General features: G+C 45.2%; 1 protein-coding gene across 6 annotated transcripts in view; it reads right to left on the bottom strand.

The window, feature by feature from the left end:
* The window catches only part of DENND1A (DENN domain containing 1A), a 260719-nt gene that overhangs the window by 39462 nt on the left and 197224 nt on the right, over window positions 1-24033 (bottom strand). For 3 of the 6 annotated variants that reach the window (XM_053373721.1, XM_053373722.1, XM_053373725.1), the window contains 5 exons: window positions 8816-8917; window positions 8255-8342; window positions 7235-7275; window positions 5660-5731; window positions 4349-4405 (listed from right to left, as the gene is read on the bottom strand). The exons of 1 other annotated variant lie outside the window; for it this stretch is intronic. In XM_053373721.1, coding sequence (XP_053229696.1) covers window positions 4349-4405; window positions 5660-5731; window positions 7235-7275; window positions 8255-8342; window positions 8816-8917 — 360 coding nt within the window. The remainder of the gene's footprint in view (window positions 1-4348; window positions 4406-5659; window positions 5732-7234; window positions 7276-8254; window positions 8343-8815; window positions 8918-24033) is intronic. 2 more of the 6 variants (XR_008328483.1, XM_053373724.1) reach the window with 2 other exon arrangements.

Below are 24033 nucleotides of genomic sequence, written 5' to 3'. Positions count from 1 at the left end.
CCCCTCAAGTTCTACTCTTGCTCAAACACTATAATGAGACATGTAAGCTGATAGCCAATTAGAAATGATTCTTTTGGACACAGGATGACCTAACACACTCAGGTCAAACAAGACAAAGGATAGATGGACCTTATGAAGAGCTTTGTCTGCTCCAGACAGAAAAACAAGAGGACTTTTCAGACCCAGCTGGTGGAGCCACCGTCCATCAAGGCAGGCAGGAAGGGTGGCAGCGGAAATTAAAAACTTGTTAAAGAGAAGCCCCTAGACAGAAACTTTGTATGAATGGTACAATACCCTCTTGTCTTTGTAGAACACAACAAAGTGGACATCAGGGGGCAGGAGCCATGGATGTAAGAGACACAACCTTGTCAAAGAGATTGAGACCATATCTGGCAGAAACGAGCAAAACAAGACAGAAAAAAAGAGGTCAATGCCATTGCTGGAACACCTTGACAGGTGGAGGAGAACAGCCCTTGTAAGGGTGTAGTTTCTCAGGTGGATTTCAAGAGTACACAAACACAGAAGGCAAAACAAAGGCCTGGTGAGAGAAGGTGAAGAATTCTGTGAGGTCCTTTTGCAAACCTCTTGAGCTATTTTTACACAGAGTGGCACTGCAAAGTAAGGGCCCAGGTGAAGAAGTGAAGGTTCACCAACCTCCATGACCTCTTCTCATTTCAACTTGACAAGTCCTGGCGGGTTTTCCATTTTGAAGGGGTAGGGACAGACATATGTCTCCTTTGGCAATTCCATTGCTCAGGTAACACAGAGAGATGCCCTTCATCCACAGAAGAGTTACAAGGAACAAAGCAACTGGAGATCCTAAGCAGCCTTTGAAAAGTCACATCAAGAACATGTAAGACGGGTGTCCAGCTGTGTCTTCTAGTTGTGTGTCCTGCAAATCGACTGAGATGTATGCATGAGCATTACAGCACAGGAGATAGTGTTCTGAAACTGTTCAGAAGAGGACAAAGAAAAGGCGCCACCGAAAAGGAGAACGAGGGCACAGAAGCAGCTGCATTTGTTTGTGGCAGCAGGAAAAAGAACTGCTCAGGTGACTAAGTGTTCATCCACCGAAGCTTATTCCAGACAGCACTGGAGAAGCATTCACTTGGGTGGTGATTCACTCTCTTAAAACATGGAAAGCCACCTGGTTGATTTGAACAGGTCACCTCCCTGGCCTTAGGCTGAGGTTTTCAACACCATACTGACCAAAGCAAGCTGCAGCTTTGACCCTAAGAACATTTGTGAAAGGGACCTCACGCTTAGAAAAAGACCAGTCTCCTGGTGAAATATTTAAAAAACAGTGCTAGCTCTACTCATTGAAATCAATGGGCACAATTATTTATTTATTTCATAAAACTTATATACTGTAGGAAAAAACCTCAAAGCAGTTTACAAAAAAAGATTTTGAGTTCCTCTCAATTTCAACCGACTTATCTACATTAATTTCAGTAGGCCTACTCTTATTAGAACTTGGTTTGATACAACCCACTGGTCCTACAAGAAATATTTGCTCTGACATGTCGAGTTAAGCTGAGCATTCAAGACCAGCTTCCCAAATACTTGGACAATACAGCAATGGACCGGATGCCTACAAAGGTCCTCTGCAGGGAAGCCTCTCTCTGGAACGCCGAAGGAAACAGGCGTTGATGGGCTCCCACACTGGGGATTTTCAGAAAGCACACAACTACGTAACTTTTTATCAAGGGTTTTGAGAATGTGCAATGCTTTATATTTATTTATTTATTTAAATACCAGGGGGGGTGCATAGCAATACAAAAACCATTAAAAGCGATACAAAACAATAATTAAAATGATTGGCCACCCAAGGAATTTTAAAAGTAAATTGTTATATATCATTTTCTTTCTGCTTATTGTGTTATTGGTTGGTTGTTATTTGAATTGTCTACTGTCTATTGTATTTTATTGTTTTATTGTACTGCAACGTGCCTTGGGACCTTTGGTGAAGGCCAAGTTATCAGTAAATATTCCCATCTCCCCGGGGTGGTGTGGGCACCTGAAGCAGTGACCCAGTGAGATCCCTCTGACTCTGTGGGTTTCTGTGGGTCTCTGCCAGATCCTTGATTCTGGAGGTTTGAGCCTCTCTTCCTTTCGTATTCCAGGACAGTAAGAAGTTTTGCACAGACCAGACTCCTCCTCTCCCCCCGCCCCAGGTATATTACGTATTATGCTCAGATGTGAAGAAAAAGGAACTGTTCTCTGCCCTTCCATGTAGGCACACGTTCCCCAAAGAACATCCATTTTAGGGCTAAAAATCTTTGGCTCATCAAGACGACGGCCTAACATAGAACAAGCTTCCACCCCCCTCGTACTGTGGCATTATAGGCCCCTGGAAATGGTGCATCTCAAAGGCACCACAAAGTACAGGGGGTTGAAGGACAAGGCTTCTCTTGGAACTAGCAAATAAACTAGCAGCTTCATTTGCAGCCGGCCACTGATGCCTTCCTTTCACCATTTGCAGGGCCAGAAAACAGTGCCCTCCTCCCTCCTCCTGGCTCTTCCCTTGCGCTGCCCAATTCTACGGAGCCGGGTTTCAAAAGAGACAGAGTAAGATGATAGCTTGACATGGACCACCTTCTTCCATTTGTAAAATGGGGCAAAAAAGGCTGCCTTTACTTTTATTTTATTTTTAAAAAATGTCCCTGGGCATGAAATGAAGCTGCCATGCTTTTTCTCTGTTAACAATCTTTTGCTCTCATTCATAAGGAGGCAGTGGAAATGATTGCAGATGCTTTTAAAACCCCAGACCACAAACGGAGGTGGTATGAGAAGGGAGCTCCATTCAATCTCTGCGATCATATTAGAGGAGGACCTTACATACACCAGCCTGACCTCTCCAGAGGTCAACCCAGCATTACCCATTTGCAATTCAAACCCAGAGATGGAGCAGACCAAGGGCAAAAGCAGGCTCTTGATTATATTTGAGAGGTCATCATTGCTATGCACAGTCAGAGAAAGCCGCTTTCCTGTCTTCAGCGCATTTTAAAATTCCTCCCATTGTCGTACAGAAAAGCCACTCCTTATTTGGCAACCAAGATCGTAAAGGTGAGGCTTAAGGTTTGGTTCTTCCTTGCCAAAGCTGGGACACTTTTCATGTTAATGCTGGAAAATATGCAGGGGGTAGCGAGGTCAGTTTCACAGCAGCCTCAAATTAAATCGGCCAGGAGACGGGGGAACACCAGCCCAGTCTTGGGAGCTGGGGAGGGAGGCTCCCACCTTAGCCTGTCTGTCTGTCTGTCTGTCTGTCTCTTGCACACAGGCAGAATTTCACTTACAAAAGTGAAGACCGTCATTAGTGAAGGAAACCAAAGGCAGGATCTGCAGATGCCAAATGGAAAAACAGCTCAGGCTGGGCTGATGGAACTATCAACAGGCCCAGCCAAAGGTTCCTTCCATAGGCAGCAAAATGGCACCAGAGATGGTGTCTTTCTAATATTAAAGACACAATCACACTTGGTTGTAGGATGCCAGCACAGCTTCTAAAGAATGCTTTAAAGGTAAAGGTAAAGGGACCCCTAACCATTAGGTCCAGTCGGGGATGACTCTGGGGTTACGGCGCTCATCTCGCTTTACTGGCCGAGGGAGCCGGCGTTTGTCCGCAGACAGCTTCCGGGTCTTATGGCCAGCATGACTAAGCCGCTTCTGGCGAACCAGAGCAGCACACGGAAACGCCGTTTACCTTCCCGCCGGAGCGGTACCTATTTACCTACTTGCACTTTGACATGCTTTCGAACTGCTAGGTTGGCAGGAGAAAGAATGCTTTACCCATTGCCAATTTTGCATGGAAACTGTTTTCCACATAGAAAATGGCATGCAGAAACTGACCTGTAAGTTTAGCCATCACGAGTGTACATACATTTCTGCATGGATGTTAAACAGATGCGTGTGCAACCTACGCCATCCGCACAAGACTTGCCTACCGTTGCCACACAGAACTTTTTGTGTGCAATAAATTTGTAACAACTGATGCAGCGCCAGGGATTCTCGACTTCTCTCACAGAAGAGAAAGGAAGAAAGAAGAAGAAAGGAACAGTTCCATGGTTTCCACGTGAGCAAGGGGCTGCCACTTCCATTGACTTCCCTTATCTCTCCTCCTCCCTTTTTTTTGGTGCAAGGGGCACACATCCCACATCAGGTCTTAATGTATTTGGTTTTTTTGTCTGTGAATATTTATAACAGTAGGAAAAATCCAGGACAGCTGGTAATGCATTTTGAAGTGTGTTAACAACACAGCACCACACAGCTCTCTATTGATCACATAATGCTTTTCCTGGCCAAGTAGTTCTTATACTCTTTTTTTTTTTTAAAGAATACAAACTTCAAGTACCTTTTGCTTCAAGCGGTTTTTCACCTCCTTTATTCCCATTTTTGCATGATCTTTTGCCTGCATAGAAAAAAAAGGGCGGAGGGAGATTAGTTTAAGTCAGAAACCCTGTTCTGGCTGCAGAGGCAACTGGGCTTCATTTCCTCCCATCAAGACCCACCTTTTCTGATTACTGAGAATAGGGAGGGGTGGGGAAATTGGTCCACCAAACTGAAGACATAATGGGTATAGAAACAAATACAGATACAAGAGGTTAAAAAACAATATTTAATGAGGGGGAAAGAGATTTTGTTTGCAGAGAATACACTGCCTCCTAAAGCCTAGGCTCCTTGCTCTATCCTCTAATTATTTTTTTATGTGTGTTGCATGGTAAGGGTAAGGGTAAGAAGCCTGACTAGGGCAGGACCCGACTGTTAGCCGCATCTAAGGGAGGCTTATAAGCATACTTCCCGGCTTCTCTGCACCACCACTCAGAGCTTGATTCTGGATGGTGAGAGAATATCAGTTTCATAATCCATTTCGATCCATACTGGCTGAATGTAGGTTAAGGAACGGTGGCAAGTGTGAGTTCCACCAAAGCTCCCAAGGGCAAAGCAGGAGCACAAAGGAGGAGACTCTCCTCCAGGCCGGGTCTCTGCCAACTTTGGTACGCACCTTCTGCTATGGGGCAGAAGGGGGGATGAGCTCTTGCTGGAAACCTTTTCCTACCAGCTCCACTGTTTACTTGAGAACTTACTGGTCTCTGGTTGCAATTTAAAGTCTGAGTATCCATGTGTGACTTATCCTCAGTGCCTTTGTTAAATTTCTGCTAGAACAGCATTGCTTCCATGTACATTTCCCTAAATTCCTCCTCCTCCTGCTTCTTATCCTACTGAAGATCTAACAGCAGGTGGCAGGGCTTGCAGCACGGGGAGGGGAGGAGAGAGAACATTCACACTGCATCACTTTCTCCTCTTCATACTGATTGTTTAGTCTTTTTCTTCCATAAAAAAACAATTCATCCAACAGTTTTATGCCAGCACCTTGAGAACCATTTCAGTGTCTGATTGATGAAAAGCTAATAATGATTATTGCTACAGTATGTAGCTTTTATGCAGTTTCCGAGGGATTTTTCATTTTTAATCTAGTAACAAAAAATACTTTCTGTCCTGGCTTTTTAGCCCTCTATTGTTTCATGCACCTACCAGTTTGGTCAAGTTACATGACTCACACGAAGGACACATTGTGTAGCAAGCAGACCGCCTGTGTGCTTAAAAGCAACCCCCAGCCTTCCCCTATATATTTGCACCTCCTATGCAACTCTATGACACTTACAAACTTGTAGACTGTCTTCATGGCAGGGTTTGCCTTGGTCTTGACTGTATTCAAAATGGCACCACTTCCTTTCTGCAATGAGGAAAAGGAACAACATGGTAAACTGTTACTGGGGCAGAAGAGCCAACATAACTCCTGGTTAGGAATGCAAATTTCTGCACACGCACACACACACTAAAAAGAAGTATTGCAAACACACCTGAGCAATACAAAAGGCATTTTGCTCAGGTTATTTAATTTCTTAAAGGAGGAAGCAGGGCAAACACTTCAACGTTTTCTTGAATAGCCAGATACGTGTTTCTAAGTTCATTGAGTTCATACTTAATTTTTGTCATATAGGAGGCTATAGCACCAAACAAATATGGTGTTAAACATGGAAGAATGCCTGAGTTCTCAAAGATCACTGTAGCAGGAGAATGAGGGGGTCAGTCTCCATTTGTAAAACCTATTTGTGTATCTATTTCACCACATGAAAATATCTGGTATCTTGAGTGTGAAGTACCTTCTCCCACATCAGTCTGAAACTGCTTATGCCCACCGTTCTTCCACCGTTGAGAGGGCGGAACAGGGGACAGGAGAAATCCATCTCCTTCCAGAAGGGCCGAACTGCACGTACAGGAGGCACAACCAGGAAAGACGCACGAGGCTCTGATATGTCAGACAGAATAATCTAGTAGTCCAGTTAGTGTTTTATTTATTTTGCAGCTCACGTTGGCTTTTGCTGCATAATGTATTATTTTGATAAATAAAATCCAGCGTGCACAAAAGACGGATACCCTCCCTGCCAGCCCTGGCCACCCCCCACAAAGACTCACTCAGGCACAGCTATTTTTTAAAACTAATAATTAACTTTGCCCAATACTAGTTTTTAATTTACTATTAACAGTGAGCTTTATTCCAGCGAACCATATTGCAAATATTTGTGCCCTTGAGAAGTGGGTGGTGATGATGATGAAGATTAATTTATTAATTCATAGCACTTCTTTTTCTGCAGCTCTTGGAACACTATTTGGCATTCCAAGAGAATGTCAGAGGAGCCCGTCGGATGTTTTCACAGAGCTTCTTTTATTTGTCTCAGAACCCCGAGTGATCAAGGATGCCCGGTCCTCATTTGCCGCCTGACAGAAACTGCTCTGCTTGGAGTAAGTTTGGGGCTTGGAACACAGTGAGCTTGCTTCTGCTAATTATTTCTTTTGCCATTACTATCTTAAATGTGTGTAATACGGAGAGGGAGAGACTACTTAACCACAACTCCTGGGATCTATTTGGGGTCTGCTATTCATAAATATTTATCATATGGCAGTTAATCTGTATCAATTAAGTTAACAGCGGTACTCCAAATACCAAAAAGGTGCCCGCCTCCTGCCTCCCTACCTGGTAGCAAAAACAACAGATTTTGGCAACCCGTCGTTCATGCGCGTCGGAGCACCAGCAGAGTTCCTGCTTTGGGAGAGGGTGCAGCAGCATCCTTAAGCCTTAACTAGCTTTGGCCCACATCTCAGCACCGTCACCATAGGACTCAGGAATTGCTGAACGATCAGAATAAGGAGCACCTGGGCTGCTGGGGACACTTACCCTAACCGTTGACAGCCACTGGAGATACAGCTTGTCACTACCTGACACAAAGAGGCAAGCAGACAGATGAGAAGTGGCAGCACTCATTTTGCCATCAGCAGACACCCCCCCCCCCAGGACAATGCAGCTATGCTGGAGATGCAACCTCCTTTGGAAGGACAATGCATCTAAGTTAGCTCCCCACTTGCCCCCCCCCAATAAAAACTAGGGCAATTAGTGAGATAACAGCTCCGTCTGAATGTGTCTTCATAGAAAAGAGCAAGAAAGAGGCTGCTTTTTATTCATGTCTAAATATAGCAAGGAGTCTTGTTTAAATATAGAAAGCTGCTCTGAGGGTTGTTGTGTCTCCCTCCCCGCATCAACACTCCTGGCTGAAGCTTCCCGTCAGTGGGCTGGCCGTGAATCCCTGGCTTGATTCCAGAGGAAGGTGAAGGAAAGGCACTGGCCACCCCAACATCGAAGAGCCCCCAGCCACACAGGGCTAGCCTTGAAGAGGCACCAAAACTAGAACACGAGGCAACCCACAAGACCCACAAAACTGAAATCCACTGAGAGACGAAAGAAAAATTCTGCCAAGGACCAGGCTTGGGAGTTCATTCTGACTTCATCTGAATCTCTAAATCACGGGCTTTCAAAATTTGTTTCTATGTTGGTAATACAAGCAGGTATTATATGTTATTTCCCCCATTATTTGACTTCTAAGACACCAGCAGCATAGAGAAAGGGCTATAAATATATTTATTCCTTGGTGTTTTTTCTGCTTTTCATTTCTTGTTTTGTCCCCCAGGCCTTTATGTAACTTAAAACCTCACTACCTTGGCCAGGCTGGAACCTAATTAATTGTCTATAGCATGAAGTTTTGAAAAGTGCAGTCACAGACCAGCTTGAGGAAAACCCTCTTTTGCTTCCCTTGCTAATCTTTCTAAAGGTCTAGGGAAGCCACCTGGCACTTCTGGTCCAAACAGAAGGGTCATCTCCTTTGCTCGGCATCCACAAACTCAAGCAAATGTTCCTCCTTACCAGCATATTCGCCCATGTTGATCTCTTCCTCAAAGACATCACTGAAACCTTCTCCGGAGTTGAGAAGATCAAGGCGGCCATCAATAAACTTCAGGAGAAGAAAAAGAAAGCACACCAAGAGGGGATCATCCAGGGCATCCTAAACCCCCTGCCAAGGTGCTAACACTCGCTCTCTTTTTCAAGGCGTCTCATATTATTATACCAGGCTAGAGATCCACTGCTCAAGCTTTCTGGCTTGGTGGGGCCTCCAATAAAAACTGGAAGGTACTTGCAATGGAGAGCCAGAGGCATAAGAGCATGTCAGGTTTTACTATTATAGAACAGAAAAGAGGAAAACAAACAAACAAACAAACAAACAAACAGTGCTCCTGTAAACGGATTGTCAGCTGGGCTGGAAAAAGATATTAATGTAGAGCACATCCCATTTTGACCCATAAATTAAGCTAATTATGAAACAAAGTGGCCAGCTGTATTTCACGGCACATAGCCCAGTATAGATCACAGTGCACAAAAGCAAGGCAGGGGGTGGGGGTTGTTCTTTTGTTTAACAACCTGCAATACCTGCTTGAAAAGCTGCAGCTGGGTTGCGTTCTGCAGGAACTGTCGCATGGTGGCAGACCGGTGGGAGACAAATGTTTCTTCACAGAACGTGATGGGCTCCCCCTGGAAAGATGGAGTTCAGAGGAGGGGTGAACTTACAAGTGGCCAAATGCTCCCAGAAGAGTACAAGCCCGGTCAATGAGTTGCAGTGGGCTGCATTAAGCACCTTGCCAAGCACATTGAGGAGCAAGGTTCAGAGAATGAGGAGGCCTCCCCAATCAACTTGCCCACCTCCAGACAGCGGGACCTTAGCCAGGGAGACTGGCCAATGGTCATCTACTTCCTCCAGGCAAACGGAAGAGGAAGGCTGTGCTCCTCCTGCCCCACAAACCTGTGCCTTGTGGGTCAGCCAAGCAATGTCTCGTGTTTGATTTCCAAAAGCAGGGGACACCTGGGGCTCTTAGCTGGAAGTCATCCCACCAGCCATAGAGGGATTGTTGGTTCTTCCTCAGAGGCAAAGTAAAGGCCTTCAGCTCATTCTCAGAAGCACTCTTTGTATTCACATGCTCCAGACTCCAGGCATTAAAATAAAATTCAACTCCAAGGAAGGCACAAATGAGGCCTTGATAACTCAACAATGATCCTGTCAATGTTCTTGACATAGCACAGGGCCACAAACACCTTTGTCAGGCGTTCTGAATGGGCCAAAAGGAATTGGAAAACTTTTTTGGTGTTTTCAAAAAGAATGGAGTTTTATCTCTAAAATGCAGCTAAGCAACACCATTTGCAACTTTGGGGTGGGAGGAAAGGAAGTGCGTTGTGCTGTGTTGTGTTGTGTTACATTAATAGTGAAGTTGGTTATGTATCTGCGGGGGGGGGGGCACCCATCTCTTTCCATGTCCTGGCAACACTTAAATCTGCAAATTTGCAGCAAAGCAAATAAATATATTTATGGCAACTGAAAAGTGGCAGTAAGAAGGAGCAGTAGAATTATGTCAATGTTAAGTTAATGCAGAGGTCTTTTCATGCTCTAATGAAAAAGTACACCCAGTGCTTTTTATCCATGAGCCGGGGGCGAGGGGGGGGGGAGATCATTCCAGGCAGATGGGCTGCCGCCACCTCGGTTTCATGGTCCAACTCTACAGCTGCATTCCTGTAGTCCTCAGGTCTGGGAGGAAGGAGGAGTGCCCGCCCCCAATCACAGAAGACCCTGACAATCTTGGCCTGTGGGGGGAGCCATGCCTATAAGGAATATCCATATGTGGAAAACTGTACTTCTCCCACACAGAGTACACATCCTTTCTGCATTTCTTCTTCCGGTGTTCCCAACTCCCATTGTTCCAGCTGCATTTTGTGACAGGGAATTTCATTAGCACAAGCAGTTTCTGAGCTCTGTGCGCAGTACTGCACCTAAGATTTCAGATTAAAACTGCAGAGTGGAAGGAGAGGAGGACCTTTTTCTGCCTCCCCACTTCCAGCTACTCTCTGAAGACTGGAGACCCTCTTAAGAATATTAGGGGGGTGGGCAGGGGAAGGACTAGGCCAGGGGTCAGCAGCCTTTTTCAGCCATGGGCCGGTCCACCATCCCTCAGACCACGTGGTAGGCTGGACTATATTTTGAAAAAATAAACAAATAACAAATTCCTATGCCCCACAAATAACCCAGAGATACATTTTAAATAAAAGGACACATTCTACTCATGTAAAAACACGCTGATTCCCGGACCATCCGTGGACTGGAATGAGAAGGCGATTGGGCCAGATCCGGCCCCCGGGCCTTAGGTTGTGAAAAAATGAACATAATATTGTAGCTGCAGTTCATTCATTTTCAGCTTTGTATTCTTGTTATTAAAAAAGGTGTACCTAGACATTCTGTTGTTGCGTCCACAACCTAGTTTTAAGGTGCCATTTAGCTTTCATATCTCTCTTTCTAACACTGCCTTCTTCTAGCTGTTTCCTGCCTCTCCTGGACCATACCACTGGGACTGAACTGTGAGTTTCCTGCTCTGTTAGCTCTATTGATCCTCCTCTGCCCAGAGGGAGTTTGGTATCACCTTCCACTTGGCCCACATTCCTAAACTGCACTGCCAAAAATGCAAGCAGGAATTCTAGGAGCTGAACACCAGCAGGCACACATTGGAGATGATTTCTCCAGCTAAACTGCTCCAGCCTTGGGAGGCAGGTGACACCACACCCAGGATGGGGAATAAAGATACAGAGGACAAGAGGTTGCACCAGGAAGCAAGGACTGGCCTTACCGCTGTGGCCAAGTCCACCGTTATTCAATTTGCACCATCTGTGGGTCAAAACATAAAAGAGCCTCCATTCATCACCCCCGATGAATGGGATAGCAGAAAAAGCCACCTACTGCTTTGTATCTGGTGAAAAATAACCTGATTTGCATTGCAATTTGCATAGGCGACCATTTCCTGCACCACTTTTTTGCGATAGCACATGAGCTACTGTAGCTAATATTCCCCTTGCCGCCTATTCCAGGGCTGAATTCTACAAACATTTCTAAATGTTCCATGCTCATAAAGCACCTTGAGGTATACTAAAGCCACAATGGAACTTTTACGTGTGTGCAGGAAAAGTGTATGTGACAGTTAAGGACACTACAGGGTATAAAGACCAGGAATGGTGATTGCAGCGATTTATGGCGCTGTGCCTGCTTATATCACACTGGATTATAAATTTTGCATATAAACTCTATTAAAGAGGAAGAAAGTGAAACTGCAGAGGAGTTTTGACTTGGAGGATTTCTGTTATGCAAAGAGCCATGAGTCCTGGAGGGTAGATGAGCAGCCAATCAAGAATAATGGCCCCCACACTTAATTAGACCCAGCAGGCTCTATATTCCTCTATGCCTTGACTTTTTAAAAAAGCGAGTATTTTATTTAATGTTTTAGATCCTAAATTATGGCTGAGGACAACTATGCTCCCTTTCCTATTTGCAACAAACAGAGGGGCACCAAGGGAGATCCAAAAAACCGCACTTTGCCAGGGCAAGATGGCATCCTGTTGAGCCCACAACATTTCTGATTGATGAGCGATTCCACTCTTTTTTACTGGTACTTTTTCCCAGTGCTGAACAGCTCTTTGGAAGTATCTTTCATTGCCTGAGATTGTGGAGAGAGTCAGAGAACAATACTGTGCCACACGGACAAATAAACCAGCAGGGTATAATGTGGCCCTCTATGAGGGAGGAACTAGCTGGCTTGACTGTGAAATTCTAAATCTATTGCCTGCTAACGTAATATTTTCAACGGGAGATGCCAGCAACTGAATCTGGGACCTTCTGCAAGCAAAGCAAGTGTTCTGTGGCCGTCAAGCTAGACTCCTCCCCTGGAAGCACGGGTGCTCCTTCCCTACCTGGGAAACACAATGCATGCCGGCCTGTCTTCAGCTTCCCCTTAGCCCTGATATTTGGATGCAGCAACCATGTTCAGACATGAAAATTCCACCTGCTAATTGACTATACAAGACGATTTGCAGCCACGTCGGGGAAGGTGGGTTGGGGAAGAGGGAGGGTTTAGAGACGGGAGCTCCAGGAAGCTTAATCAAAGGTGGTGATGGAAGGCAGTCGCGAAAAGGTCACATTTCTCAGCTCTTGCGGTGTGATGGTCTCCAAGGAAACCTAATTATCCAATGAAATGCAACATATTTACGATGCGTATCTTACCCACACAAGATCAGCTGAGGTCACTGGACTAGTGTCAAAAGTGCAGCATCCCTTGTGTGGCAGGGATTCTCACTCTGGTGCAGCAAGCGGGGGGGAGGGGGGAGTGATGGGAGAGGAGAAATGGTTGAGCAACCCAAACCATAACAGCTGGAACAAAAGAAAGACCAGAGAATGGGGAATTGTGACACGGAACCACATTGGACTGGAGCCTTTGAAAACCTCCACCACCAAGCAGGGGGTGGGGTGGGGGGGGCAACAAAATTCCCATAAGAACCAGGGCTTTTTTCAGCTGGCACTCACTGGAACTCAGGTCTGAGACCTCTCAGGTGGGCACCATTGCCATTCCAAGACAACGAGGGAGGTGTTCAGGGTGAGAACAATAGCCTTGGGTTAGAACCGAAGGCCAAAGGGGAGAAGAGCATGTTGCATGTTCCCCAATTCCCGCCCCTGGAGTGAGTCACTGCTTCCAGGGTCTCCCAAGTGATTGAGGGCTTCCCTTCTCCTGGCGCGCACACACTGTTGCACTAATGTAGCAGCACATTTATTGTGGGTGGGGAAAGGCAGGTGTTTTACTGTTGGCAAACTATCCCCGGCTTCTGGAAATGAGGCAAAGAGCAGCAACTTAATTCCAGATGGACTCCACTTGGTGGGTGCTTCTGACTTGTCCCACCCCCCCACCCCCCAGTTTTGCACTGTGGACTTGGAACTCCAAGTTTGTAAAAGGGACCAGCACAGAATGGAAGCGATGCGTATCTGCAAGGGTGTTAATACAGACCCCAGTGATCCCTTCTATCCCTGTTACAGCTTCCTTTCACACCTCAGCCAGGGAAACAGGGCAACATCAATGAGTTTCATCAAGACAGGGGAGGGGGGAGGGGAGGGAGGGGGAAGCTACTATTTAATTAGATCACATGGACAGAGAAGCATCTGGCTCAGAGCATGGCAGTTTACACATCTCCTTGAGTTGTCGTGGAGACAAGCACATGACCAGCCCCGCGCGGAAACTCTGGGGCATGACTCCAAGCACACTCCTAACGCATTCTGACAGAGAGCAGATGGGCAGCCAGTCAGATGGCCAAAAGGCACAGAGGCAGCCCCCTCCAAACCTGGAGGTGCACAAGGATAATTTCCATCCTGTAAAATCAACCTGCCCAGGAATTACACACACCTTTAATGTTAGTGCCGGTGTCAAAGCTGCTACTACAAAAGAGCTGCAGAACAAGTGGAATTTCCAGAGTGGAAAACACCAAGCACAGCTCCTCTGCTGCGTTCCTCCAGCACCTGCTAATCTGGCTGGTTTGTGTATCTTTTGGTCATGCTTGCAGTAGTGCTTGCCCTCCTCACACCATGCATGTGCCAAGTTGGTAGAACACACACACACACACACACACACACACACACACACACACACACAGAGTTCTCTCTTCAATAGCCCACAGCAATGGAATTCCCTTTTCCTGGTGGTGTGCCAAAAACCCAGCATCCTTCATAAAACAAGCTGTAAAAACATTTTTAAAAAACTTGACCTGGGTTTAATTGCAAGGAATTAACTCAGAAAAACAGGAATGGTTTTACAAATATTTCAGAGGTACCCAGTTCTCATAAGTCTCAAATATCTTTTGCTTGTCAGGTGTTGTCACCGACCCATAATGCTAGGTAAGTTAGAAGTACACAAATAGAACTTGTTTTGTCTTGGACTGTGTCGCATTCATCATCACAGATTATTTTTGAACAACAACAACAAACCCAGTAATAAACTGAGTTTGATACTTGGTATTTTCCTCTGACTGCTAGCAAGTCTTTTCAGGAAGACTGAGCTTTCATCTAAAGTCCTCCCTCACAGGATCAGGTCACCTTGAACCACCACAGATCCAGTGTTTGGTTTGAACACTGCACTGTCCAGGTTCATCTTTCTTTCACGGGCTGGAAATCTAAAGGATGTTTTATCATTACAACTGCCCCTTGCAAATTTTAATAAATAAATCAAATCTTGCTGGGTAATCTATAGCAAGCAATCCAATACAGCATGGCATCAAGGACTCAATTAAGCGCTTTAAAAAATAAATAAATATTTGCACACACTTCACTTCTAAGTAGGTCAGAATTCCTCCCTCCTTTCCTATCCACTTCTTCTTCTTTTTTAAGTAGCATAATCCCTGAAGGTCTTATTTTGTTTTGTGGGTTAATGCCATAATTTATTTAAAAGCAACCTGACGCATGTTAAGAGTTAACCGTCTTGCATAACGGTCATTGTAAACAAGCACAATTCCGGTTAAAGCACCCTCATCCATCCATCTCCTCGTCAAGAGTCAGATGCAGACCATAATTAAGGGTTTCGGAACATCTACCTGGGAGAGGTATTTTTGCCTGCTATTCCAGGAGGAGGCCCTCTCTGCAGAGAGCAGAAGAGCTCATTAATGAGGCTAATTAGGTGTAAAGGGGGAAGGGTCTGGCATCAGCTGCAGCTTAGAGTAGCTCATCATTAAGCTCTGTAATCTCTACCCCAGAACAGCAGCTGATCTGGCTCCTCCGTGACTGACTGACTGACTGACTGGCCTAGAAGCCTCCCAAGTTAACACCTGAGTACCTGACAGTGCACCTTCTGGGAGGCTGGGGAGAGGCTTAACCCTACAAACTCCTGTCGCAAAAGGATCTGTGCAAAGCGGGTTTAGGCTCTTCAGGAGGATGATCGCCCACACAGGTCACGTTTTGGAGACCAGGCCTGGAATCATCACATATAAAGGTCAAATATTGGAACTGTAAGAGACATGCCTCTCTCAAACTGAAGACACGCTGAGAGTTGCTGTTCAGAAGCAGCTTTCCAAAACATATGCTAGCGTATACTGGTGAAAGTGTTATTTATATATGTTTTTGATTTTATTGTTGTGAGCTGCTGGGAACTCTTACTGCTGAAGAAAAAGTGGCACATAGATGTTGGATTTGGGTTGCATTGGGTGTGTCCACGCGTAGGGGAAGACATATGTTTAGAGTAACAGCGTGAGTCTTGAAGCGTACTCACCACATGGACTGACTCTGCTCCTGCACTGAGCTCAGAAGGAGGGGGTCAAGCTCACACCACAGTCTAAGAATCAGACATGAGATCTGTTTTCATATTACATCCTCATACAGCTGCATTTATGAATTGGGCTTAAAACAAAGTCCAATGATTTGTCTGGGCAGACTCACTCTTGTCCTGAACCTGCCATGGGAACCTCAACTCACCCTGTCTCAATCCCCCCTACAGGGACACGAAAATATTAACCGGCAATATTGGTATGAGATGATGGCCTACCTTGCACAGTTATTTCTTCTAGATTGACAGAGGAGCAGTTTCCCAGTGGCTAAGGCTGCACTCATCTGCATGTAGGGCAATGACAATGTAACTGTCAAGGGTGCTTCACAGCCAAAGGAACGTACATGGCGGATACCTAACTCTTTATTGTCAAAGCAGACGCAGTCACTTCAATGGCTCTAAATAGCCTCACAGACCAGCCTAACGTCTAGGCAGCTATTCCCAGGTCCGGGGTCTATGGAGCAGCTGCAGGAACTGGAGGCCTTCACTTGTTTATGTACCCTACCCTGATGGGCTGCACACATGCAGCCGGAAACTGAGCCTGAATGGAAGCTTCCTCTGATCTTCCCTCTTCAGCCCCCTCCTGATTCTGGGAGACAGTGGGGCAGAAGAAGCTGGAGAAGTGCTCAGTCCCTTCACTTGCTTGACCTGTCTCTTCCTCCTCTTTTTCTGCCCCATCCTGTGCTCCACCTTCCAGGTATGAAACTTCCCGTGTCTGACTCTAGCCTCCTGGCTGGTACAGTTCCCCACGAATCACTCGCCCCCTCTCCTGAATTAGACTCACCCCCCTTTCTCCAGTGCACACTCATCGGCGTCCTGCCAGTCCCTGACAATAATCTTGGGACACAGCTGTAAGGGTTTCTGTGGCCTCCCCCATCTCACCAAGCTCACTGACTTATTGTTCATTATTACCATTATTCAGATGTTTTCATGGGCAACTCCAAAAGTGACCTCTTTACCCAAAGTTCCAACCTTATGTGATTAGTCAAGTTTCTCACACCCATCAAGTTGTGTTGGCTTTGGACCACAAAAGCAACCTTGACTTGGGCTTTGAGAACAGAAAGCAGGCTTCCAACTTCCTCCTGTGGCTCCGAAAGTCCAGGAAGGAAAGAGTAATTTGTGACCACAAGGATGGCTCCAGCGTTTCTCTTTTCTTCCAACACCTCTGCACAAAGCAACAGAAATAGTTACAGCACTACAGGGAGTTGAACCTTGTTAACACTAATGCAAGAATATAGGCTATACTGTATTCATCTAATTCAGATTGAGAGAGGGAGGACATCAGCTCCATGGAGACCAGAATACTTGTTGGAAAAACTCATTCTGTAGCTAATCTTTGAAAAAGAACTACAAAGAGTGGTGGTGATTTGAGAAACAGATCAAGAATTAAGCCTTCAGAAAGGTCAGTCTTTGCTGGCTGTGTGCATGCAGTCAGATACTTCCCGCATCCAGACACTCCACAAAAGGCTACAGCACTTCATGTACTGTGAAATCTTTCACTTTTACCATTATGCGTATTCAAAGCCTCACAGAATGTTTTAATTTTGTTTTTGTTGCCGATTCCACAAGACGCACAATTCTGATCAGACAAAACTTCTGACCACCTAACTGGTTTACCTGTGTCTACCCCACATAAAAAATGCTCCAGGTGGCATTCACTAGAACTGGCTGCAGCAAAAGTTAATACATAGAGTCACACACCACCCCAATCTCTGAGCAGTGAGAGACTCTGGGGACTCAAGCCCTTTACCCAGGCTTCAGTTTCCTCAGAATGAAAGTCAGTGAAGATTGTGGTGTGTTTAGGACCATCTATGTAGAGGCCATTAAGAGAGATACCTGCAATGTGCTGGAGGAGGACTCTGCCTTCTGAAATATTTTCAAGAACTACAAATGGCAGCTATCAGACAGCAATGAGAGATCAGTCCATGGGAACAAGTGAGACCAATTCTGAACTCCATTAGGTCCCAGTTAGCTTCCAGGCGCAGTTCAAAGGCCTTGTGCTTACATTTGGTCAAGCATGTCTGATAGACTGCTTCCTGGCATACGTTTCAAACTCATATGTTAAATTCCTCCTCAGAGACCCTGCTCCAAGTTCCCCTGGTGTCTAAAACAATAGAAGGCATTATCTAGGAGAGAACTTGTTCTACAGTGGTGCCTAAAGTGAAAGCTTCTTCCTTTTGCTCCTGGCATTCCAATGAGTGCATGGTTGTCCCAGTCATTACTTTGACAATGATGATCTTTGCTTCTTCCAGTACACTGACATTCGTTCGTCTGTCTTCCCAAGAGATGTGTAAAAATTTTCCGAGACACCGTTGATGGAATCTTTTGAGGATTTGGAGATCGCATTTATAAGTGGTCCATGTTTCACAAGCGTATAGTAAAGTTGGTAGTTCCCTGTGAATGTCCCAGTCCTCAAACACTCTGCGCTTCAATCGGGAGAAAGCTGCACTCACAGAGCTCAGGCGATGCTGGATTTCAGGATCAATGACGGCCCTTGTGGAAATATAACTGCTGAGGTAGGAAAAGTGATCAACACTTTCCAATGTTACACCATTAAGTTGAATTTGTGGCGCTGCAGAGGGGTTGATTTGTGCTTGTGGGTTAAGCACTTTGATTTTTTTAGATATTGAGTGGTGGGCCAAGCTTTTCATAAGCTTCTGTGAAGATATTTAGGATGGTTTGGAAGTCATCCTCTGAGCGTGCACACACTATGTTGTCATCAGCATACTGAAGCTCTATGGTGGAAGTTATGGTAACCTTTCAGCCTACTCAGATGAAAGAGCTTTCCATCTGTTTGATATATGATTTCCACCCTGGTGGAGAGTTTCCCTTCGACAATATGTAGGATCATGGCCATGTACATAATAAATAACACATCCCTGTTTAACACCTGATCCCACTGTGAATGGTTTACTTTGAGAGCTGTGAAAAAGGCAAATTCCATGCTAGGGATCATTAGGAAAGGAACTGAAAATAAAACTGCCACTATCATAATGATGTTATACAAATCTATGGTGGGACCCTATTTGGAATACTGTGCATAGTTCTGGTTGCCTCATCTAAAAAAGGATATTGTAGAGTTGGAAAAGGTTCAGAAAAAATAGGCAACCAGAATGACTGTGGAAATGCAGCAACTCCTCTATGATGAAAGATTTGGGACTTTTTAGTTTAGAGAAAAGATAAGAGGTGATATGATAGAAGTTTATAAAAATATTCATAGCACAGATAAAGTGGGTAGAGAAAGCTTTTTCTTCCTCTTCCATAATACTCGAACCCGTGCTCATTCAATGAAGATGAATGTTGCAAGATTTATGACAGATAAAAGACAGTCCTTCACACACCGCACAAACTACGGAACTTGGTTCCCTAGGAGGCAATGATGGCCACCAACTTGGATGGCTTTAAAGGGGGATAAGACAAATTCATGGAGAGAGAAGATCTTCAATGGCGACTGGCATGCTCTGCCTCCTCCAGTTTCTGGGAATCGCTGGTCGGTAGAGTGCTGCTGTGCACATGTCCTGGCTGCCACAGGCTTCTGGGTGGCCACTGTCAGAACAGGAGGCTTGATTACACAAACCACTGGCCTGATCCAGCAGGTTTATGTTCTTATGTACTAAAAATATCTCACCCATGCTTTTAAATTTCATAGCTGCTTAGTCCTCTCTCAAGTACACACATCTGCCACTTGATCTCAAAATTGCAACATTTCAAGACAAAGAAGGTTATTTACATCTTGAAAACATGGATGGGCATGGAGTGGATGATAGCATGGCTGGGGTTGCGCAAGACTCTCAGAAACAAGGTCAACGGTAATTGTTGCAATATATCCTGCAAAGGAAGAGAGATTGGAGCCAGAACACAAGGAGACATTAGCACGAGGCAACACAGGGCACAAGGGTGGTGCAAATGGACAAATGAAAGAATTAGCAGGGTAGCAGTTTGGTGATTGCTTAGGGTAAAACACAGAAATGTCATAGCATCACAGAACTGTAGAGTTGCAATGGACTCCAAGTGCCGTCTAGTCCAACCTGCCTGCAATGCACCCAACCTCTGTTTAAATACCTCCAGTGAAGCAGAGTCCACCTCCCTCCAATGGAGTCTGTTGCCCTGTCAAACAGCTCTTACTGTTAGAAAGTTCAAACACAGAAAATTTCTACAGAGGCCTTAGTGGCAACAAGGACAAAATGGGATGCATTGCTTGACTTGTTCCCAGCAGAAGCCATAGATAATACTGAGTTAGGAGCTGTGTAATGGGGTTGGGGAGTGGAACTCCCTTAAATGCAGCAATAGGTCTCTCCTCTCTCAGGACGGAGAGCAAGGAGATGTGTGCTTGAAATTTCCTGCTGAACATTCACAGTGCTTAAACCCCTGTTTTGCTGAATTTTTTGTCTTTCAAACTCTTGAAAAGGTGGAGCATCTGGAACAAAAAACCACTAAGGATTAGTCACCCAGTGACTCTGTAGTTCTGTTTTTCCATCCACTATCCTTGTTGACCTTGAGCGTTCCAGGAGACGCAACCAAAAGGGAAGCCAGGGTGGTCATGTGTGGCCTAGCAGGAAGAAAAGTGAACACTGAGATGAAGAGTGCAGGGTTCAAGTCATGTGCAGAGTCATGCCCTCTTTCAAATTCCCTTGCAAGACCTGCAAGGCAAGAGATTTATGGAAACTGGTTTTATAGGAATGCTGCAAAGACAGAGAGCAGGTCTCAGCAGTGCATGAAAGCAAGTGCTTTAGGGTACATGTCTGTTGCCCCCACTATGCATGTCTGCTGCAGGACACACAATTTGCCACGAAAACTGTGAAGTAACTCTGGTTCCCTGTAGTTTCATTCCTGCCCCCACCGCAATGGCAACCATGTCAAAATGGCTGTACCAGTCACACTAGAAAGCATAAACAAGCCCCTGGTTTTTGCATTTTATGTTCCTGCTGCCTTAAAGAAAAGAAAACCACTTCAAATTACATATATTATTTATGCATTTTTAGAGTTGTCATCCTTTTATATAAGGTTTCTTTTTATATCATCCTTTAACTGTTTCCCCCAGGAATTGCTTTTCATTGGATATTAACTCCAAAATCCTTTCACAATTCTTGCCATCACCTGAACAAATCAGTAAAAGACTTAAACCCACTTCAATATGTATATAGTTTTGCCTAACAATGCACACTAATTGTATCTCTTTAATAGGAAATATGTTTATTAATAAAATCCTGTTTGTCTTTATTACCAATGATGGGAGTTCAAAGCAGAGAAACAAACATCTAAACATCAAGGAGGTGTCAGAGGTAAACGAAGGGAGGCCAAGTGAAGCGCATGTGATGCGCTAATTGTATTCCAAAAAAAAAGAAAAGAGGATTAATGGAGGGAAGACAGAAATGGAGCTCCCAATTACCATAGAAGTGTCTATTTCACAATGCACTTCCTGTGACTTGAGAGAGACATTTTTGCACCCATTGGAATTTTGAAGAAAGTGGCTCCCCAGCTGTTATGTGCATAAATCTCTCATGCTGTACATACACAGCTTATTTAAATAGCAAGAAAAAGTTACCATTTACAAAATGTATATTTCAGTCATAGCACACACACGCACACACACACAAAATCTGTCAGTTTGTGAGGAAAAGTGCAGAAGAGAAAGCAACACATTCAGTTAGGACTCCCCCCCCCCCCCAGATTAAAGCAGCTCCTTTGATTAGCGTGATCCAGCCAATCCGTCAACAGCGAAGCTCACACTCCAAGCCCTTTGCTAAAACTCAGGGGCGCAGCAGGTCTTGAAGGCTCCACCACCCCTGGGCGGCCAGGAGGACCCCCCCCGTGTTTCCTGGCTGATGTGGGGAGACTCTTTTCTTACACCACAAGGTGCTTGTTGCTTTCTTTGCCTCACTTCTGTTGAGAGGGATTTATTCAAGGGCTTCATCAAAAATTCCAGTGCAATGCACACTTCATTATCTGGTCATAGATCCAAAAACATATCTACACCTACAACTATCTATCCATGGTCATATTAATTCAACCAACTCTTTTTTCCCTTTAGGGAATATTGCTAATTTAACATATTCTGTTGATCTGAATTGACAGATTGCTACAGTGAATAGCTGCAACTGACTTGAATTATGCCGGGTCGAACTGATGCGTAGTCCGACCACTTGTCAAACCAGTGATCCTGCGCCCTGCCAGCAACAGGCTTCTGTTTCATTTTGCTGCGACCCCTCCACAGCTGCTGCAAATAACTAGGTAAGAAGACAAGAAGTGCTTTGCTGGATCAGGCCCATGGCCCCTCTTCCCCAGCATCCTGTTCTCACAGGGGCTGACCAGATGGGAAACCAGCAAGCAGGGTTTGAGCACAACAGTGTTTCCGCATGTGTAATTGCCAACAACTGGTATTCAGGAGCCAGACTTCTGTGGAGGCAGAGCACAGCCATGGTGGTTCGTGGCCTTTGATAGCCTTGTCCTTTGATGGTCTAAGACAAACCACCACCGCTTAGCTCCAGCTTGTCCATTGGCAACGTCAAAGGCAGAAAGACAGGAAGTCAGGTGAGGGAGTCAAGGCAGAATAATTTATCAGCTGAACACTTAAATTCCCTCTTCACTAATGCTAAAATATTACACTGCCACTTCCCGCTCTCCAAATCCTTCTTCAGTAACGGGGAGATTTAAAGAGGCTTTCAAATGGTTATTACTTTACTTCCACAGCGTCTTCCCAGAAGGCAAACATCATCACTCCCACCACACAAAAAAAGGCTGGGGATTTTTTTTTAAGTGTCCCCAAATAAAATTAAGAAGGCAGCAGTAAACTTCTCCTATGCCATCCTCTGCTCAGGTGTAGTAGGGATGTGCCCAGTTTTAATGTTGGGGTTAATTGATTCAGAGTTAATAAACGCAGCCTACTTCTGAATTCAGAGCCCCTGTCACAAAGCTCCACCCACAGGCACACCAAGGGAACAGTGAAAAGGAATCAACCCTTCAAGGGCGGATTAATACAACCACAAGCAAAACCTCCTGAGGCTGGAAGGGGGCCCCTTGTTGGGCTGAGGCATATGGAAAGTTCAGCTCCAATTGAATGTCTCAATGGCAGCTGACACTCCACCATGCTCCAGCGGCTGCAGGAATATTTCCTCCCATTAAAGGCACTGGGAGATGCTTCCTCGTAGGAAGAAGGAACTAATGGGAAGGGGCCTTTCATTTCTCCTTCTCCCAGTAGTGAAAGCGAAGCTGAATGGAGCGGAGGAGTGCTTGGCAAATTCCGCCCTGCTCAGTGAGTATTTATTCAGGCTTTACATTTGATCCAAACTAACGGCTTGAAACTATAAAGCATTCTCACTTTAAAAATACAAACATGATTCAGGTAAGCAGCTTCACACACTGTCATCGTCATCATTATTATTCATACAGTGTATACACTGTTTGGTTGTATGAAAACCCAACAATCTCAAAGAGGTTTACAACATACTGTATATAATGTACTAAAATTCATTTCTCTCTATTGTCCTGATTCCAGCAACTGAAAAGCTGCCCCAATCAGAAATGTAATTGCTAGAAGATGCTCAAAGCTCCACCCACATCTCATGTAGCACCTAGTCTAAGTCCCCAGATTTACAAATCAGTCACCATACAAAATCCATTGAAGTTGAAGTGTGTCACCAGATTCATTGAAAAAAATCTGGTAACTTTAACCTAGTCCCACCATTGTGGAGTCCTTGCCAAAATGAGCACTTCGACAAAGTCAGGTGGTTCACGTAACCCAGCACTGTGTACCCTGAACGACATAGCGGAATTCGGGCAGTTCTGATGCCCATAATCCTTCCGCTGGTGATGCCAGGAATGGAACCAATGCAAGCCTAGCCTGTGCCCCACCGCTGAGCCTGCTCTTGGCCAATCTGAGATGGACACTGCCATCAAAGCCCCACAGCCATTTACATCATTGCAGACTACAGTTAGCGATACCTCAATGACCCCTGAAGCCAATTCCAGGTCTGATTATTCATTTGTTTTTAAAAAACATATTTATGCCTCAACTATGCTAAAAGTCCAACAAAATCGAAATCGCAAAGATACATGAAACACAGTAAAATCAGTCACAGAATAAAACCTAAGAGACAGATGGTCAAAACCCAAAGACTTTCCCCAAAAGAAAAATCCTTCCTGTCAGCCAAAAGCCAACAAAAAGGGGACAGAACATTGCTCTCTTCGGACAGAGTTCCGCAGCCTAGGTGTGTGACTAGAGATAAGGCCTCTTCCTGTGTCCCACACACAGTGGAACCTTGGGTTGCGGGCGTAATCCGTGACGGAGGCACATCCACAACCTGCAGCATTCGCATCCTGAAGTGCCGCATCTGCGCAGGCGCAATTTGGAGCTTCTGCGCATGCACAAAGCGTGATTTAGCGCTTCTCCGCATGCGCAAGCGGCAAACCCCGGAAGTAACCCGTTCCGGTACTTCCGGGTTTCTAGCGGTCCGCAACCCGAAAACACGTAATCCGTAACATGAG

Source organism: Podarcis raffonei, chromosome Z (assembly GCF_027172205.1).
Source record: "Podarcis raffonei isolate rPodRaf1 chromosome Z, rPodRaf1.pri, whole genome shotgun sequence".
Taxonomy (NCBI): Eukaryota; Metazoa; Chordata; class Lepidosauria; order Squamata; family Lacertidae; genus Podarcis; species Podarcis raffonei.
The sequence above is the reverse complement of the archived record's forward strand: the minus strand, read 5'-3'. Positions and strand labels throughout refer to the sequence as shown.